Source organism: Anser cygnoides, chromosome 14 (genome assembly GCF_040182565.1).
Source record: "Anser cygnoides isolate HZ-2024a breed goose chromosome 14, Taihu_goose_T2T_genome, whole genome shotgun sequence".
Taxonomy (NCBI): Eukaryota; Metazoa; Chordata; class Aves; order Anseriformes; family Anatidae; genus Anser; species Anser cygnoides.
The window spans coordinates 18,535,608-18,555,832 of record NC_089886.1 but is presented as its reverse complement, the minus strand read 5'-3'; the positions used below and the strand labels follow the sequence as shown (position 1 = coordinate 18,555,832).

The window sequence follows — 20,225 nt, the reverse complement described above, 5'->3', positions numbered from 1 at the left end:
TATTCTGTGAGAAGCATTTCACTTGCTCTCCATTTGAGCACTCCTTAAAAGAATTCTTTTTTTTTTTTTCTTTTTTTTCCTCCCTTGAGCTTCAGAGGGGTGGGTTTTGAACTGAAACAGTATCAGGTTGCAGCTGCCATTTCCTGATGATTATATTTGCACACCAAGCTCTGGTTTGTAAGCAGGTTTGAGGAAGCTTAATGCTGTCTATATTTGTCTTGCTTTTAGGCAGAAAAAAAAAAAATCGGGGGTCTAAAATTTATTAGTGTGGGTCATGGTCCAAGTGCCTGTTTTAGAATGAGGTGCTCTGCCTCTGCGAAATCATGAGATTCTCTGTTTTGTGGGTTTGTTTTTGTTTTTGTTTTTTTTTTTCATTGCCCTAATAGCAGCTAAAATTCATGTTTGTACAATGGAACCTGGGATTCTGGTTCCAAAACTTGGCAAGATCCAGCTTTTATAGCCATCTAGTGTTTCCCCTTTGTCCAGGAAGTATTTCCTGTGTTGGTCTAGCCGGATTTTATTAGGGGGAGGGGAGATGAAGACCTTGCATATTCTCCCTAATCCTATCACACACTAAATCACCTCATTCATACTGACTCCACCAATCCTGCTTTCCCCATTTCCTGAGTTACTTAGCAACAACCATCCCTCCCTTTTCCACTCCCCCGATCCATCCTTTTATTTATTTCCCTTTGCAATCACGATTTCCAAGCTGTTTAGAAAAATGAGGATGCTCAGCAGCATAGGGCAAGCTTTTCCTTCCAACCTCCCTTTTTATGCCTGCCAAATCCTTCTTGCCTCCAAAACGAAAATCCAGGCTGCCTGCATATGTGTAATCAAAGGTTAAAAAGCACCACGGCTGACACCACGCATGTGTTAATCTGTGCTGCTGCAGCAGAGTGCATCATTTCCACTTTGACCTCGGAGTTAATCTGCATTCAGGCAGAAGCTCCATTGCTTTATTCATTCTTTTTTTTTTCCCTTTTTTTTCTTTTTTCTTTTTTTCTCTTATTTACTCTTTCTACTGCTGTATTGGATTGTTGCATGTATGTGAGTGGTTCTGTAAATGTGTGCATGTGTATGTGTTTCTCCTTCCCTTAACTGTTTTTATTCTGTGAGTGTTTGTGTATGTGCGGTTTTTCTTTTCTTTTCTTTTCTCCCAATTATATTATTGCCCTAGATCTGGAAGCTGCTGCTTGCTGCCTGAGCTGACGTTTTTTGATTATATCTGCAAAGGGCTTGTGCAGATCTAATTTCTGCCCCCCCTGCATATTAATTCCCGCAGCTGGGCGCAATGTATCATCCCACTGACGGGACCTGGTAGGGAGGGGGGGGAGAACCACTACCAAAAAAAAATTAAAGAAGGGGACGGATCCATCTGCAACCAAGAGGAAAGGGGAAAAAACAGGGCTGGGGGGGGAGAGAGAAAGAGATGATTCCTCCAAATCCAACAAGCCTGGGGAGCACTGCACTCTTGAATCCTGCATTTTCTCTCAAAATGATGGTGTGGGCACTTGTGTTCCTCTCTCTCATCCAGTGGTAAGATGTGCTTTCTGATTCTGTTTGTTGGGGGGGGGGCGGGGGGGGGGGGGGGGAGGAGGGCTGGGGGTGAAGATGCTGTTTGCAAATTCGCAGAGCTGTAGTGAGAATGCTGGAGGTTTAGATAGTGACATTACATTCATCTATCTCCTAGCAGTTGAGATCTTATAATGTTTTATTTCTCTTACAATTGTGGTTGCTCTGAAACGGACAGGGAGTGTGAGCAGCGGGTGTGTGTGATGGTGGTACATGCCGGGTGTTTCATGGAATTTGGTGCCATATTAATGAAGCCTTCTCCCTCTGAATTATTGTTTGCTAGAGTGCATGGAGTTATAATGCAGCTGTGTTTTGTTAGCAGAATGTCCGTGCATTCACGCTTGTTTCCACCTAAGCAGCCACATCATGGCCGTGCCTGGGCTTTGGGCTCCGAAGCGCTGTATGTTTGTTCTGTAAGGAGCCAGTGCAAGGATTTAGGACCAAGGACAGGGATGCAGATCTCTGCAAAACCTCCGAAGGCAGGCAGTGAGTTGCTGCCTGCATTTGCTGGTTACTGAGATGCTTTTAATGCTGATGGAACAAGCAGTGGGATGTAATAGAGTGTGCAAATCACATAGCCGGTCAGATTAGACAAATATTTACAGTAGCATTTAGCCCCACATGCTTACACATGTACTGTTTGAAGACAACCTGTGCAAGCATGCTGCATGTGTGTATTGTATACATAAATGTAAAGAGGTAAAAATCTAAATAGCAGACGAAGAAGGAGTTTATATGTGGATGGGCAGAAAGTGGAGGGGGAGAGTAAGTACTGCTGCAGTGCCAAGCAATATGCTGAACCAGGCATTCTTGCAAAAATTTCTGTACATTTAACAGTTTAGATGAGCAAGTAGCATTACGTTGTAAAGTACCTGGTCTTTCAAGTTGTAATAGACTTTTCCTCACAGCTGCACAAGCCGTGTTGACATTTATACACGCTACAGAAGTTAGTACCAACTCCTTTTTCTCGTATTAATGCTGTAGTCATAGAGGCTCCTCATTCAGATTTACCTTCTTTCTGCTCCCCTTCTTTTCCTTAGACACTGCCATAAAAAAAAAGTGGCTTCATTTTGTTTGCCTTTTTTTTTTTTTTTTAAGAAAAAATGAACTTTGTAGCTGCAGATGTAGGATTTTAGTTCCAAGCAAAATAAAAGACAAAAAATACTGGCCAGGGAAATTAAAAGTTGCTGGATTTTACAGTAGCTTTCATCACAAACAAATAACTTTGTGAAGAATTCCCCTAAAATTAAATGTAAAATGGTTGAAAATGGAGTAGAAAGTGAAATAAAACTTAGTGAGCCTACCGGAAGAGAGACCTTGTTGTCAGAAGTAAGACAAGCATAAGGCATGTCTGATTTTGTAAGAATTCTTTATGATTACTATGTGAATAGAAAGCAATGGAAAGTGAGCTTTTATTGGATTTCAAGAAAGCAGTTCACCTGAATAATGCCTAAGGACTTCAGCTGAGGTGACTGTACCTGTGTTTGTATTGCCCTGTGTAATTCTTCCTTCTTTCCCACTGGAAAGTGCTCACTTTACACAGACAAAGTCTCAGATTATTTTACCGTAAAACTTCCACTAAAATGATCCCTGATAGTTACTTTAATTCACTTCCTTCTTTTCACTCACTTTTCAGCCACAGAATTTTGCCAAAATTATTTTATAAGCTTTAAAAGAAACTCTTCATAGTAGAAATTGAACTTTTAGCTCATCAAAAGGTTCTGTTTTCTGTTCATAACCATCTGATAGCCAAGATGGTTTCCTCTGACACCTTCCTGACATCATATTTTAAGGAAAAATATAGACAGAGAAGTAATATTAAGGAGCTACAATTACAGGGGAAAATTCTCTTTAGTGCTTTACAAAAATATTTTCAATGGGTCAACATGAAAACATGATTTTATTTCTAATAATCAAAACACCCTTCTCCTCCTGTTGTGGAAGAAACCTTAGTGTTAGCTTTGGGAAGTCATGGACCGAGAGAGAGTTAGGAAAGTTTATTTATAGCCACAATGAAAACTTTTCTTTCTTAAAAACTCATCAAACACTTCAGACAGAGGGCAATATAATTGTATTATGTGTCACTTGTCTTGGACATTGAAATTCTTATAGGGCAATGTAACTGAACACTAACATGTGCTCCATGTTATGTGTGCAAATAAATGTGTTGACAACAGTCAGTACACACAGAAGTTTAACTATTTGCAGAATCTGATCAAAGTAGCTGAACATAAATTGGTTATTAATTTTGTGCAGAGGTTTTTCCCTTTTCAATACAAACAAAAAGTTATTCTCTGGAGAAATTAGTTGTTTCACAATTGTTGATAGTTCAGAAGATCAGAGAAAGAAGAGGAAAGTTAGAGCACTATTCAGGTATCACTGAAAGCAACAAACCATGATTTGAATCAATTCAGAATAAATGTCACATTATAGCACAGCAGTACATTACCTTTACAGAAATTTTATATCATTAGTTTCATCACATTCACACAGTACATCTTTACAACTCTGCACACTACAGTTTTAGGAAGTGTTTCTTTCAAAATTTCGTAAGTTCCTAACTGTGCTGCAAACACTGCATAAAGTTAAGTTCCCCCATCATCCTATCACTCAAACCAGTGCAACAGCACTGTGCAGCCCATCCTTTTGACTGAAACACTCATGGAAAATTAGTCAAACCAAATTCCAAATGTCTGTGCGCCATAATACTGGGTTTGAGACAACATTTTAAAAATGTACATAGAATACTTTAATATTTGCACATATCAATATAGGGTTTAATTGGAAATAATATTTGATTAAACTTATTGTATACTACATAGGTAATTAATGGATATTACATGTAATAGAGCTCACTTACCAGCAAAGTTCCAGATAGATTGAAAGCTATACCCTGTGCACTGTTTGCATATGGGTTTTATTTGTTATTTTTGTCTAGTCCTTAGCTTTAACAAATTGTCAACAAAAATCACATGAACACAGTGCAGAGTAATGCCCAGATGCTGGGACACTGACTACTTTTTTTTTTTTTCCTTGGAAGTGCCCAAGTAGTGGAATGACAATGTTTCTATGCTACAACTAAATAACTAAAATTGAAAACTGTCAAGAATGATCAGGAAAAAAAAAAAAGCACAAGACAATCATTTTAACTCTAAAATACTTAGGTGCATATATGAATGAGTGTATTTTTCTTAGCAAATTACCCAGCATGGAACTAAATAAAATTGTTTTGTTCCTGAAAAGCACTAGCAGTGTCAGGTGGCTTCTTGCACTGTGTGATACATGATATAATAACAATGATTAAAAGGGGCATGAATATCCCTGAGCTGAACAGTCATTTAGAATTACTGTAAAGGTTGCTAACATCAGTTTGGTATCAACCCTGCAGATGTAGTTATTCATACACTAGCTTCCAATTCTTTCATGCAGTGCATAGCACTTCTGTTAAGTCAGAGGTCCTGTGGAAGTCACCTGGAGCATTACTGGAGTATGATGTTGCTCAGCAAGAGACAATTTCTCAACAAGGAATAGTCCCTTGTAAAGAAGCACCACAACAGAAGTTGTGAATCTAAATGCTGTTAAATGATGACTTTATCCTTGTCTATGGTACTATGAAATTGCAGATTTAGTGCTGACTGGCCTATATACCACTGTGTGTTTCAGCAGAGCTGAGACTGCATGGACACAGGACCTGCACTCTGCTTGAAAAATTCAGGGGTAGCAAGGAGAGTGAGATTGTCTTTGAGTTTTCATAGCCATACTGCATTCCTGACTTTTATCAGCTATCAGCTGTAATGGTGGGATACAAACTGATTTAGAGAAAGAATTTGGAATAGCTATGATTCTAATAAAAAGATTGCAAAAAGCAATGATATAAAGCAGACTAGAACATGTAAATAACATTCTCACTATCTAGTAATTTTAATGGAGCATAAAATATTGTAGATATTTTCTCCCTACTTGCAAGTATATAATGGTTTGGAAATGTGTATTAAACCCTTTAATTAACTTCTGGTTTTTGGCTATTCCACTTAACCATAACTTGCATGCTAATATTCATGTATTCCAAATTACTCTGATGAATATGCAAAGTGATATTAGAAAGCCTTTCAAAAAGTTTGAATCCTTGAAAATCTGAGAAGTAAAACTTGTTAATAGTAAATAAATAAATAAACAAACTAGCACCAACTTTAGAAATGAATCTAAACTTTAATTGTAATATTTACCATGCAATTCATATTATGTGTCTTCTCAGTGGCCATCTAAACCATGTCTTTGGTCATGAATTTAAATTGTTCTAGTTCAGTGCTGATCTGGAGAAAAATACCTTGTTGATTTGAATTGTGATCATGTTGTTTTCCTGTTGAGGATATATTTGTTCAGTTGTTATATGTCAAGAAACTCTGTAACATTGTCCAAAAATTTAAAAGGAAAGAAGATTGACAGGAGTGAATGTATGAAGGCAAAGGAAGTACATATCTGGTCACAGGAAACTCATTGCAGGTCTCCATCCCACTATGTTTAAACACTTTTGTACCTCAGTAATGACCACCACTTGCTCCAAAAAAGAACTGAATCATGACTTAAAAGCATGAGTTATTAGAAGATTAGATAACATGTAAGTAATCTCCAAAGAAGAGGCAGCTTAAGGACCCAGGTCCAGACCTCCAAATGGCACTTTCCTGCAACATGGAGATGCACTAACCCCTTTTTGTTAGCTCAGCACCCTGTACCTTTCCCTTGTTTTGTTCAGCCACTATAAAACTTTATATATAAAACTATAAAACTTTTATACATTCCCAGATACAAACTTTGTATTAAAGTAATAGTTCATTAGTTCTTTGAAAACATGCAACAGAATACCTAGAGTGTACTGTGGTTGTCGGCATCATCAATGCGGTCTGAACTGCTGCTTTACAAACTACTGCATCTGCAGCCCCACTCAGTCTTGTACAGAACAGGTAGGTTATGTCAGAATGGCAGGGGAGAGTACGATGCTAGCTGAGGGCTCACTTAATATGGATTTGGGCTTGGTATACACACACACACAAAGATTGACGTAGAGATGTTAGAAGTGAAGTTTTTTTTAGTTTTGATGCTTCATAGCTTATCTAGTGTTGTACTTTCCTTATGGACATTTATTGCACTATAAATTCACTTTGACACAGATGGTAAGGTTTGATTTTGCATTTTCCTTGTGATGTCTACTGAGAAATCAACACCCTATCCTACAGCTAATGCTGAACATCTCTGCAGTCTTAGAAATCTCATCATATCATGGACCCAGTTTAATCTTCTCACTAACGCTTGACCAAATGAAGTCAGTCTCTTGCTGAGAGAAAAGCCAGGACCTACAGAGTATGAATTCTTATAGGTAATGTGTTTAGAGCTAAGAACTGGGAAATAGCCCAAAGTTAAATTGTAACTCCAGAAGAATCTTCAAGAAGTGTTTCTTACACTATATAGTGCTTTTACTCTGCAGAAAGCTCTCAACCTACATTCCAGCTAACTGATTTACAATAGCTATGTTTGTTGTTGTTGTTTGTTTGTCTTCCAGGGTGAAATTCATTCTGTATTGAAGATCAGCTTAAACTTAACATTCCGTTTCAGCCAACAAACTATAGCACACATTGATCTTAAGTCTCACATAGGTTTTGTCCTGACCCTCTGGATATAAATGATATTCTCTGTTGAAGAGCAGAGCTTGTTTTCGTGTTCTGCACAAGAGCTAGGGAGACTTTGCGGCAGTAAAAGACCAAGATGCATGTATATTTATCTCTTTTTAGAATAGATGTAACAATGGATGATAGAAATAGATATCCAAGTAACTTTACTGCAAGTAGAGAGATGCTTCTGAGCGCAAAGGTGGAGGATGTTTATTTAGAAAAAGTAACATCCATTTCATAATGAATTAAAAGACTAAATTACTGCAGAAAGTAACAGGAAAGAACCACAAATTGCAGGAAAAAGAAATCCATTGCCATAGTCAGATAAATATTATTATTATGAGGTAAGGAAGAGCCTATTTCAAGAGACTAACTGAGCCTAACTGAGACTAAAACTAAACTTGTTGAGCACTAATGAATTTAAGGAATATGATTAACCATAGTGAATATATCCATAGCATGAAGAAAAAAAGAAAAAAAAAAAAAAGGTGAAAAGGTGAAGAGCTATTTTAGCTGAAGGATAAAAGTGATATGAAAAAGGAACAGTTTAAATGGTCCATTCTAAATTCACTGATTTTAGACTTTAGACTCAACATGATTAGTGACTTCTAATGACTTAAAACTTAATGTACATATTACATTCCTCCATTTGATTCTGGATTATAGCCCAGATCATTATAATGCTATCAAAAAGCAGGCCATGAGAGTCTGAATCCTCCAAGCATATACACCTAGAGGGGCATATTATCTTTACAGGTATTTAGGTGAGCTCCTGGCTCAGAAGAGCTCCAGTGCAGTCAGTAGGAGCTTTGTTGTTGTTTGAATTGAGTCCATCTTTTCTTCTGTTAGGTCTAGAAGTAACCTGCAATTTTGACCCTTCCGATTAAGAGGAAATTAAGGTTTGCTATAAGCCAGGAGGTGGAGGAAATATCATTTAATTTTATTTTTGGAAACAAGAAAATAATATTTACTTTTAAATTTGTCATATGGTTAGAAATTCATTTATAACAGAATGTGTAATCATCTACTTCAATGTGAGAAATTTATATAAAAACTATCATTTTTTCCATCTTCCTTCATAGAAGAGTTGGAAGAGGGACTTGGTACATATTTTCACAAGTCCCAGCACCTGCCAGCTTGCTGAGACAAACTGAGGTAAAAGAGGGCTGAAGGTGGTAGATCAAAGAAAGCTATTGAGGGTGAAAATCATCAAGTGTGATTCTGGGTTATTTGTACAGTTGTGCCAGGAAATTAATATGTGAGTCTCATCAGACTGAATATTGGGTATTCAGTCTGACACACAGTGATATCCTCTTATTTATATAACTGGATAGTATTTTTAACACAACTACTCTCAAAAAAGGGAGGCTTTAATGCCTTTAAAGCCATCAGGAGAAATAATTCAGTGACTGCATAAGCAGAAGAGAAATTTAGCAAACACCTTCCCATATAAATGACTACTTCAACAGCATAATGCATTTTCATATGATGTCCTAAGCAACCAGAAGGAAGTTCACTACAGAAGCATTATTTGTTTTCTCTTATAAAGCGCCCGAATAAATTATCATCAGCTGTGTGAAAATTTAAGGAAAGTTTACCTTTCTAGCCAGTGAGGTAACTGCAGAGCCTAAAGTTTTGCACAGGTTCAAAACCAAGAAGAGTACATCAAGGAGCATTGAACTCAGTGGCAAGATTTCGTTACAGGAAATCTCCAGCTACATGTTTCTGGAAGCAGAGATTTTACCAGAAAAGCATTACTATATTCTTGCCCCAATCTTTTGCTCTTAGTTTCTGCTATTGGCATGTCAGATGCAAAAGACCTGGCATGATATATAGCTGATCGGACCCAGAATAATCATTAGTTTAACCTCTTATATCTCCAAAGCAATGGCAGGTAGTAGAACTTCACTAATTTATACAAGAATCCCAATGCAACAAATGGTTATCTTTAAGAAAGAAATTCACTTAAGTGTAAGTCATATTTTCTTATCTACAGGCTCAGTTATATTTTTTCAGATTTAGTTGAAGGACATTTTCACACATAATCAGTAATGTACAACACAATGCGTAGGCCTAACTGTGAAATCTGGCCATTGTATATGAAACTAAATATTACTCTTACAAGACATAACTTTCATCTGTTCACAGACAGACAGCAAAACATTAAAGAAAAAGCACTTTTACACAACCTAAACCAACATATGCAGATTATTACCATAAATAAAACATCAATATATGGAAATAAAAGTGTCTGAAAGGAATGAAGGCTAACAATGAGCATTTGAAGGAATGGAACAAGAAGATATCTACTTTTTGTGCTTGCATTAGCTTATTCCAAATGATGCAGGTAATCATGTATGAAACTATTTTTCACTGAATGCCATCTTGGACTTTGGTGTGAAACCTTGAGATGAAAGTCTAGCTGTTCTCTGAGCCATTTATCATCTTAAATTGTTTGAACTCTCCTTTTTTTTTTTTTTTAACAGAAAAATAGTTATGGTTCTATAGACTGATGAGAAATGTGTCTTATAAAGGTTCTCATGCATACCCAGAATAACTCGCTGACAGAATTCCCTGGAAAACACTGGGTGACATGAGAAACTGTTTTCCTTCAATAGTGATTCAGTGCTGTATTGTGTAACACAAATAGCATGTTCTGGTCAGATGAAGCTTTTGTTAATCTGTAGTAAGATATCTTCAGATAGAAACAGAAATCTGCCTGCTGCAACAGATTGAGGATTACCTACTGAATTGCACTTTCACTTAATTCATCCTGTAAAAAAAAAGTCTCATATTATTTTTCAAGAGAAGGGGGAAAAAGAGATAGAAAGAGGAAGAAAGATAAAAACAGCTAATTAATATTAATGAGGTAATGTTTGTTAGATAACCTTATTAAACTAATCAATATACTATTCAATATGTTATTAGGTGCACTTCTGGCACTCAATGATCCATGTGTATGGTTAGTAAAGACAGAGGAAGCTACCAAACCAGTATAAATTATGTTCATATCAGTCAGTTATGAGATTGGTCACTTAGTCATTTCTCGTACAACCTGTAAAAGGGAGGTATAGGACATACTCTGCTTTTTTTGCACTGATGAAGGCACAAAAGACCTCACACAGTAGATTAACAGTTAAAAGACTTCAATTGGGTATATAGCAAATAGTGATGGAGTCAAGGGAGCACAGTTAATTAAGGTTCATTAGGTTCATAAAGGTCGATCATCTTTCCTCTTTTGCTATCCTGATTTCTGCTTTTATAGGCCAAAGAGCCATTCTACCTAAATTAAGGCACTCAAACTGCCTCCATGTGCAGAAGGGTAATCCTCTGACCAAAATAAGTAAATAAATAAAAGCCAATAATATAGTTCTATATGCAGGTCATTGGCTCATACTGATCTGTAGTAAAGACCAATATTTTCAAAACAGTTGAGAAACCATTGCCCAAATAGATACCACACTAAAGGCAAACAGACAGATGTCTGTGAATGAAGAATACCACCAAATAATTGATATACAATTCAATTTACAGTCAGCTTGAATCTCTGTAGATGAATCTCTGATAGCTCTTAGAGGGACTTCCTACTGACAATAAAGGCTTTAGCTATCAGCCCAGAAAGGCTGTTGTGAATAGGAGGCAGAACTGAAGGATATATGGAAATGAAGGCTGGAATTAGACTGTGTTTTGAAGATACTGACAAGAAGACTGGCATTACTGCAGATAGGAAACCAGCTCAAGGACTCTGAAGGGTGAGTTATTATGATCAAATTAACAGACAAAATGCAGGGCAACCTTCTCTATTAAGTGAAATTAGGCTGTGTATACCTGTATTAAGTATATGTTAGAGGGAAGGGAGCATGCCACTGTGGAATAAGAACAAATGAGAAAGTTGATGGTAGCTCACATTTATGCAGGAAAAGGAGAAAGAAGCAAAGCAAATCCATTACCACAGTAAGCAACTTTAGCTGAAGAAGTGGTGATGTGATAAGAGGGTTTGGAAGACATGAGGCATGTTATCTGTGTAATAATATTTACATTGCCAGGAACTGTCTTAGTAGGTAAACCTGAAGACTGAAAAGACACCTTTTTGCTTCCATATAAATAACTGAAATGATGCATTTTGCTCCTACAGCCAGTGAGGCTTGTGAACCCAAATCTCGTTGTGTACTACGCTTTCATTTCGTAGGTTAGTAAAGGAATCACCATTTTCTTGGAAGGGGAGGATTTGGAAGAGGGGAAGTTTGCCAGTAGTAAAATGCTTTGAGGATTGTCCTTAGAGGACAATCACAAATGCTGTTGCTCTTTTATTGGGCCAAAATAATTAACTAATGCCAAAGAGTGCATTATAGTAAATAAACCTATACTGATATTTGTAAATTCTTTGGGGCAAAGACAATCAGCATTACATCATTAATATTTTTTTTCATTTTCTCTCCCTGGTTTCTATAGTAAAAGCTCAAAAACCTTAGTAAGCTGCTTTAAAGACTTAAAGTATGTGCTTAAAATGACTTAAAACCTTACTAAATCTCTAATGCAGCACATGGGATTAAGTCACCACAAATCTTTAGGAGCAAATTCTTAACTTCCAGGTCCAGCATAACTAATCAGGATCTGAGCACAATTTTTAAGAGGCCACAATTAGCAACGTGAAAATATTCTTCTCTTCCACTGATTATCATGATACAGATCCACAATTCTGCCTCCTTGATGTCAAAACATTTGTAAGGCTAAGATACCTCTATTTCCCACAGTAAGGACAGCATTCCTTTTGTCTTTCAACATGGCAATGTGCTCTAGGTGGTCCTGCTCAGCAGAGGAGTTGGACTAGATGATCTTCAGAGGTCCCTTCCAACCTCAGCCATGCTGTGATTCTATGGTGCCATGGCCTCTAGAGAGATTCAGTTTCTCAATAATAAAATGAAACATTTCCAAGTTACTATTTGCTGTTTATATCCAACCACTTTTAACCCTTTACTCTGTCTCCATAATGGTTACTTTTATGAGTTCCAGAATTTACAACTCAGTCATCTAGGGATTATATGTGTGAAAACAAACCCTATACGGATATGATTTTAAAAGGGAATAGGAATAATTTTAGCCTTACAGATTTCAAAAAGTGGATTTTATTTTACGTTTTGCAAAAAAATTATTCATTGGCCAGAAACCAAGAATTGTAGCTCACATGAGAACTTTGAAAATGCTCTGAGTGTATGAAGAGCTTCAGAGAGTATTAGAACAGAAAATAATTTGCAGCTTTAATTACAACATTTGTTAAGGAAGGAAAAAAAGAAAGGAAACCTACTATATCTTTAAAATCAATTCTTCTGTTATGGTACCCAAAGCAGTATTTCTTTATTCTCACTGTAGTAGATTAGCAGCAGAGGTGATTAAATTCACTGCAATATGTATTCAGATTAAAGAATGAGAAACACTTGTTATCTGCAATTGTTACCTGCACACACAATGCTCTGAGCTCCTCAATAAAACAGTATCAAAAAGATTTAATGAAAGAAATGGAAGCTTAATAATCAAATTATGTTCAATCATAAATAGTACATATATTAAATAGGACTTCTTATTTTAGTTTACCTGCAAAAACTCTAAAGAGCACGTGAAGAATGTATTCTTTTAAGGGAGATGTTGTGTCTGCCAATGACACCTCAGGAAAGAGTGGCTGTTACCTATGTTTTTCTGGACATGGTTTTCTGGACAAGAACCAGAATACTAAGCAATGTGAAGAGCATAATCCCAGGAAATCTGACAGAGATATATAAAAATGCCAACGTTGCCAGTTAAATGTATTCCAGTTATGTCTCCTGGAAAACTTTAAGTCTTGGAACAGCACCTGTTCTTCATTTAACAAAATATTTTGAGGTGTATTTGCCAAATTCCCTAGGAATTCAGGAGAACAAACTGCATGTAAAAGTCTTGTTTTGCTGGCTTCCGGTGAAATTTCTTCTCAATACCCTACAAGATATTCTGCATAAATCCATAGTTCATAAAAAGCTGTTGGAACTTTAGCAAGTAAAAGTGAATGTGAATTTAGCCATGTGGAAAATATGCTATAATTAGTAAAACATCTCCATCCCTCCTTAGCTTCTGCTCATGTTCTGGTAATTTTGGGGATTTCCCCTCTTTCCAAGTTTTCAGGTCTCCATCCTCACCTGATGGTCCCATCTGGCTTCTGCTCAAGCCTGTTTTCTGTTTTTAAATAGATCTTGATCATGCAGTTTGAAAAGTACACACATGATCTCTGAATCACCATTGTGTTGTCAGGTGTTCTACATTTTTTACTGAAGAGCCTTCTCTGCACCCATAGAAAATGGGTTCTGAAACCCATCTGCATCTTATTCTTAGATAATATGATGCTTGTGCTGATACCCAAATTATCTCCATGGACCTAGCTTCAGTGCTCACAAATAGTACGTCACCCATAAGTGTCACCATTTGTATCTGCTGCTCTTAAATGGAGACCCCACAACTGGGAATGGACTAGTTTAAAATGAGCAAGCAAAATCAGATGATAGCAGCTGCCTTTCACTGCTAGGTTTTGCATCTGTTCAGTTTTAAAACTTATCGCTGTCATGGCCACAGTGAACGCTCCATAGGGCTCTCAGAAAGAACCAGGGAAACCTGCTTGGGTGCTAGAACTTGTGGCCTTGAACATACGGATGTTTGGGTTTATGTGTGAAAAATGCTCTGCAGCACATTTAGTGGATCTTTTGATTTAGCCACAATACAGAGCTACAGTGAAGACAAAAAAAAATATATATCCTCTTATGTAATCTTTCAAACTGAAGAATAAATTTTCACTTCTGTAGGTCTTTCTCTACTTAGCATCATTCTCTGCGGTATCTTCTGCACTCTGTACCTTTCTATTGCTAAAAATATTCTGAAAGTCTATTTACCTGACATTTACCTTACATCTCTGAGACCTTAATGTTTTTATATCCTATAGGAATTTCAGAAATATATCAGTAATAGTTATACCCTATCATCTTTGTTCCCAACACAGTTTTTCCTAGGCATGTTTTTGGAATATTGTCATGGTTACATCTACTGCTATTTCTGACCCTCGTAGCCAGTTCCACACATTAATCAAACTCACTCAGACAACTCTCTTAGCTTCTGCTCATACTCAGTTATCGTTCCGATTCCTGCCCTGTTTTTGAATTATGAGGCATCCATCTTTCCCTATGCCTATCTTCTACCTCTAAAATAAGCTCCTAGCAGCTTTCCCTTTAAAAATTTAATTCCTTTTTACAAAGAGAGACTTCCTTGATCATAATCAGTGCAATGACAATTTATAAAATAAAATCCTACTGTATTGATGACAGGGAATGAAAAAAGGTGTATCAAAATATTTCTGGGAAAAAAAAAAAAGAAAAAGAAAGAAAGAAAGAAAAGTCTGTGAAGTATATGTTTGTATGTGTGTGAAATAGAAATTTCTCCTATTTTCCTGGTGTTTTGACTAGCGATAATAGTCACATTTAAACATAAGGGATGGGAAGATAGGCTTTGCAATGATCATTATGCCCAACCCACTCAAATGTCAAAAACTTGAGAGGTAGGTAAAATTTGCATATTATGTGCCTTACATTTTGTTTGTTGGAGACTGATAGAAGAAACAAGAAGAAAGAAATAAGACAACAGCTGAGTGAACCCATAATCAGTTTCTTCTCATTAAAATAAAGTTGCTGAGTCATCTTATTATTATTAGTTATCATCAAGAGTTCAGCATTTTTTTCAGAAAAAAAATGAAGTTCTTGCATAAAAAGTTGAATATAATTGATAGCAAGATTTTCCTTCGATGTAACAGATATCCAAAGTACATGTTTTACATCTTTTTCTGTACCCTGGCATTGCTAACAACAGGCCGTAGAGCCACAGAGTGGGACAAATGTGGTTTCAAGGTAATAAAAGGAATCGTGAAATAGTATATTAGTATAGTATAGTATTAGAATAGTATAACAAGGTCAACTTATATAGTAAGCTTGGATATAATGTGGAGCTGCAGACCAGTGAAGGAAGAACAAAGACTTAAAAGCATGTCAGCAAAGAGAGAAAAATGATCCCAAGTGGACCTTGGGGTGAGAAGGAAGAAACTATCAACATGACCATCCTTCCAGCAAAAGATGCCAGACAGTGGCAACTCACTGTAAGACCTCACCACCACCATTATGAAACCACCAACCTCAGGAGCAGGGAAAGGATGAGCCTAACATCAGGAAGAGGCATAGAAACTAAAAACTGGGTATATAACAACTTTAACTGTATCGTTATTATTGAAACTTTTTCTGCAAAAACATATTCTTTCTCTACATAATTACATCTGGACTACTAACAATTCTTGCCAGACTGTTCAGATTCCTATTATAATCACAATAAATTCTTGGCTTGCTATGTAAGGTGTGTTTCCTTTTTGCCCACAAACAAGATTTTGAGCACAACAGAATGACGATTCCCATGCCCATGGAGTCTGGATACTTTGATGACTCTAGTTGTTGTGGTTTAACCCGGCTGGCAGCTAAACACCACACAGCTGTTCGCTCACCCTCCCCCCTCCCTCTCTGGGATGGGGGAGAGAAACGGGAAAGTGAAGCCGGTGCGTTGAGATAAAGAAAGTTTATTAAGACAGGAATATAATAATAACAATAATAATAATAATAGTGATAATGATAATAGTATTAATAATAATAATATGTAAGAAACAAGTGATGCACAATGCAATTGCTCACCACCCGCTGACCGATGCCCAGCCTATCCCCGAGCAGCCGCCCCCCCACCCCGGCCAGCCACCCCTATATATTGTTTAGCATGACGTCAGATGGTATGGAATACCCCTTTGGCCAGTTTGGGTCAGCTGTCCTGGGTCTGTCCCCTCCCAGCTCCTGCTGCACCCCTAGCCTGCTCGCTGGCAGGACAGAGCGAGAAGCCAAAAAGTCCTTGGCCTGGTGTAAACACTGCTCTGCAACAATTAAAACATCAGCATGTTATCAGCGCTCTTCTCATCCTAATCCAAAACATAGCACCCTACCAGCTACCAGGAGGAAAATTAACTCTGTCCTAACTGGAACCAGGACACTAGTGAATATTCATTCTTTCACATTACAGCTTTAAAGGACCTTTAATGAAAGTGAGACTGCCTGAGATAGCCTTAGATTCTTTCTTCATTTCTTCAGTGTCAGGGTGAGATCACCAGGATGGTCTCCAGAAAGTTTCACCTTCAGAAGTGCTCTGGTGTTGAAGTGGAGGAACAACTGTTCTAATCCCTTGAACCAAATGTTTTTCCTTGCACTTGGTTTGAGTTTGTCCAAAAGACAAATCACTAAGGGATTCTTTGTATCTTCACTGGGAACTGCAGCCCTGCAGAAATGAAACTTGGGTTCATAATAATTTCTTACTGTGCAAAGAGGGAAAGGAATTCTGCACAGCTGTATATGTGTCAGATCCTGCGCAATGAAACCTGGCTGCTCTGAAAATTCTCTGAAAACCAGTCCCTGCCATAATAGCTACAAGCTTGAACATGAGAGTCCAGAGACTTTTTTTTTTCCTCTGTTCGTGACTCTGTTTGCTCACAGTCACCAATAGAAAATTAGTTTACATCTCTCACTGCTGCAGATCTGTAATGATAACCACTCTCTTCTGACATATACTGAAGCTTGACCTGTGAATGCTTGTGGACATGATTTTCTTCTGTAAAGTGATTTAAAACTGGAAGGGCTTAAGAAACAACATTTTTGCAAGTTTTTCTTCTTTAATATTTCATTGAAAAATTTATGTGAAAAATATATGAAGAATGTATCAGGTCTTCACTGCAAAATAGCATTGGACATCATATACAATGGGAAAAGGTTACGTTTCTCTTCTCACATGGCACTGGAAACTGAAGTTTTTTGTTGCCTTCAGTGATAGGAAGAAACGTAACCAGCCATCCCCTCTGAGTGGGACAGATCATTTCTTGTTTATTAATAAGAGACTGAAATATAGTTCTAACCATATTATAGGATTACACTCTGACCCCCCCTCCCCTTTTTTTTGGCGGGGGGGTGGGGGGGTGTGAGTGTAAAAATTTATTCCTAGGGAGTTCCAGCTCCAACACGAAGGAAGAGATTTGTAAAATCAGGTGCTACTCTACAGGGACAGGGCCAAAGGTTATATATACCTGTCTAGGTGCGTATGACAGCAGAAGTGCTAACAATCCTTATCCAGAAGCTAGGATGTTCATACATTCTACAAAATTAAAGAGACCCTGACTTGAGCCATCCTGTTGGACTTTCCTTGGTGGCTGGTTCTATTGGAATTTCATAACAAAACCGATATAGTCCATTTTATTGAAATGAATGCATTCCACAGGGAAAAAAATCAGGCACACTTGTTGACTATTCTTCTATGCAGATGACATAAAGACATTAACTTGTTACTTACATTCTTAATGTATCACATGTCTAACCTGTGATCAGGACTAAACTCCACATCCACCCCTGCACAGTCTGTTTTATGAGTGCAAACAGCGTCTTGCATGATATAAGCTGGTTTAAGCGGGATTGCATGGGTTACTACGTGTTACCGTGCATTAAAAATGAAGTGAAATCGAAAGCATTGTTAAAAAATAAAAGTTTAATATTCACTATTTGCTTATACTCATTTTGTGAATGAGTTAGCTTCATGATGAGTTAATTAAAGAGCTGTGTATCAAGCAACTACTTGCTGTTCATTCAGCTCGCTCTTCAAGACACATTTTCTATCTGACAGACACGTCCGTAATGATACTTCCATGATCTTAAAGAAGCAAGAAATGAGAATATACTCAGAATGAATAAATAAACCCATATTGTTTTTAAATTTATTGTTGCCTGGCTCCCCAGTCATTCTAAGTTTATGTGACACACCTGATGTACCAAAGATATGGGCTATAATGTGGCTGTTAAGAGCAATGGAAGTGTGATTCCCAGCAATGCAACCTTATTTCCAGTAAGACACAGATAATGATTGCTTATTCCTTCATAATAAGGCCATTTACAATCATGCCTAGTCTTCACCAAACACAAATAACTAGGCACATTTATGTGAGTATTTATTTTGTAAAAATAATATACACTTACAAGAACAGTTGATAGAACTTCCCCAACACCTGTCAGCTAAAAGCACATTCACAGTAAGAAAATACGTTGGTTCCTAGGCAATTAGGTTCCAAGATTAGATAAAGTCCATTCAGGTAGAAGATGTAGTCCAAAGGTTTCTCCAGGTGACAGAAACAAATTTGAATTCAACAATACTGTGTTAACATATCTGAATAAGATGAGTCAATTAGCTAAATGAATCATTTTTCAGAAGTGGAAATTGCAGAAAACCTGAAGAGTTTACTTCAGCAGGAACTCTGCTGAGAAAGCCGTAGAAAGTATTCAATTTGGCATAAGCAAATCTGAGGACAGAACTTGTCAGAATGCAGATGCCTATTCTAGGAACCAGGATGGAATTCCTTAATTCTGACTGATATCTTAAGCTTGAATGATGAATTGCATGTTAAAAGGAATAAAAGAAAAATATTGACACCATGGATTGTTAGAAAACTCATTTCATTTCCATGTATCTGTGTCTAAATGAACTGTTTATTTAGGTCATCGACATTCTAAAATCCAGATCCTCCAACACCATTGTTTTCACACAAGATCAGGATGCCCCCAGACTTAAAAAGTAACCTAGTCAGAAACCTGGTCTAGTGTAAAAGCTTGTAATGAGGGACATTGATTTGGACAAGAGGGCTCCTAGTAACAAGTATTACCTGTAATACCCTTGGCTAGAGAGATGCTTCAGTCATGCATGCTTACATAAGTTTAACACCAATAAATGTTTTCCTTGTGTAAAATAAGTTCCTTCTCACTTTCCTGCACTTAAGCCATAATAGAAACTCCCTAGTTCAGCCTTGTAAGAAGATGAGAACTCTGTAATCTTTTTATTATTATTATTCTGTGACCTGTGTAGAGCTTTTCAAGATCTGTTTCTTTATGTCCAAATTGCACTGTCATTTCTGTCTGGATTATATGCTATTCGGAGTTTGGTATTACGTAGCACTGATGTGGTGATAATCTCCACGTCAAACTCTTTTTTTTTGTTACCTTGTTAAGACCACGCACAAAGAAAGAAAGAATGAAATAAAAAGTTTAGTTTTCACATGCAAACAGACTTTCCCATTCATTAATTGCAAAAACAAGTGTCTTCAACAAAAGCTTTTTTTCAAAGGTGAGGAGGCTGTGCTTGAGGTACTTGTTTCCTCATCTTAGCTAAGCAATCCATTCTAAAACTGGGTGGAGCACGGCAAGATTTTATTTTTTCTGTTGTTATAATTGCTTACAGCTTTGCCTTTCTAATAATGTTTATCACAGTGCTGTCAGACACAAATCAGAAAGTGCCCTATACAGTGGAATATTATTAGCTGAGTATTTGTTAAATGAGTTGACTCAGTAGAGCAAGAAGGACACTAGTCCTTTAAGTGGGATAAGCATCCAATGTTCCTGACTCCCAACCCAATACGGTGAACACCACACTACAGTGTTTTGCTGTGTATTTAGACATAGAAGATTAGAATGAAAACATTCCCTGATGCATTTCAGTCTAATGAGGATTTATATTCAGTTTCACCTGAATTTTGAAGCTCACATATAAAATAAAAATGAATAAATAAATAAATAATCTAAAATAAAAATTTTAGGAGGGTTTTTCAGTGAGAAAAATTGCTGAAATTACCAGCATTTTACATGTTTGTTTCTAAACAGTGACAGATCATGATGTAAAGATGACTGCATCATGAATGATTGATTCCAGAAGTGAAATTACCATGCTGGCAAAATACAGAAAAATTGTGCAAGTATGCTGACAAACTATGAATGTGAGTACCTTACAAGGTATTACAGAACAATAATCTTTATTCTTCCATTTTTCAAACCTAATTGAGCAATAACATTTTTTTTTGAGATAATA

General features: G+C 37.0%; 1 protein-coding gene across 2 annotated transcripts in view; it reads left to right on the top strand.

The window, feature by feature from the left end:
* The first annotated feature begins 954 nt into the window (after positions 1-954).
* Positions 955-20,225, top strand: part of GABRG2 (gamma-aminobutyric acid type A receptor subunit gamma2) — a 73,803-nt gene continuing 54,532 nt past the window's right edge. For both annotated transcript variants that reach the window (XM_067005509.1, XM_067005508.1), the window contains exon 1: positions 955-1,539. In XM_067005509.1, coding sequence (XP_066861610.1) covers positions 1,433-1,539 — 107 coding nt within the window. In that variant the 5' untranslated portion in view covers positions 955-1,432. The remainder of the gene's footprint in view (positions 1,540-20,225) is intronic.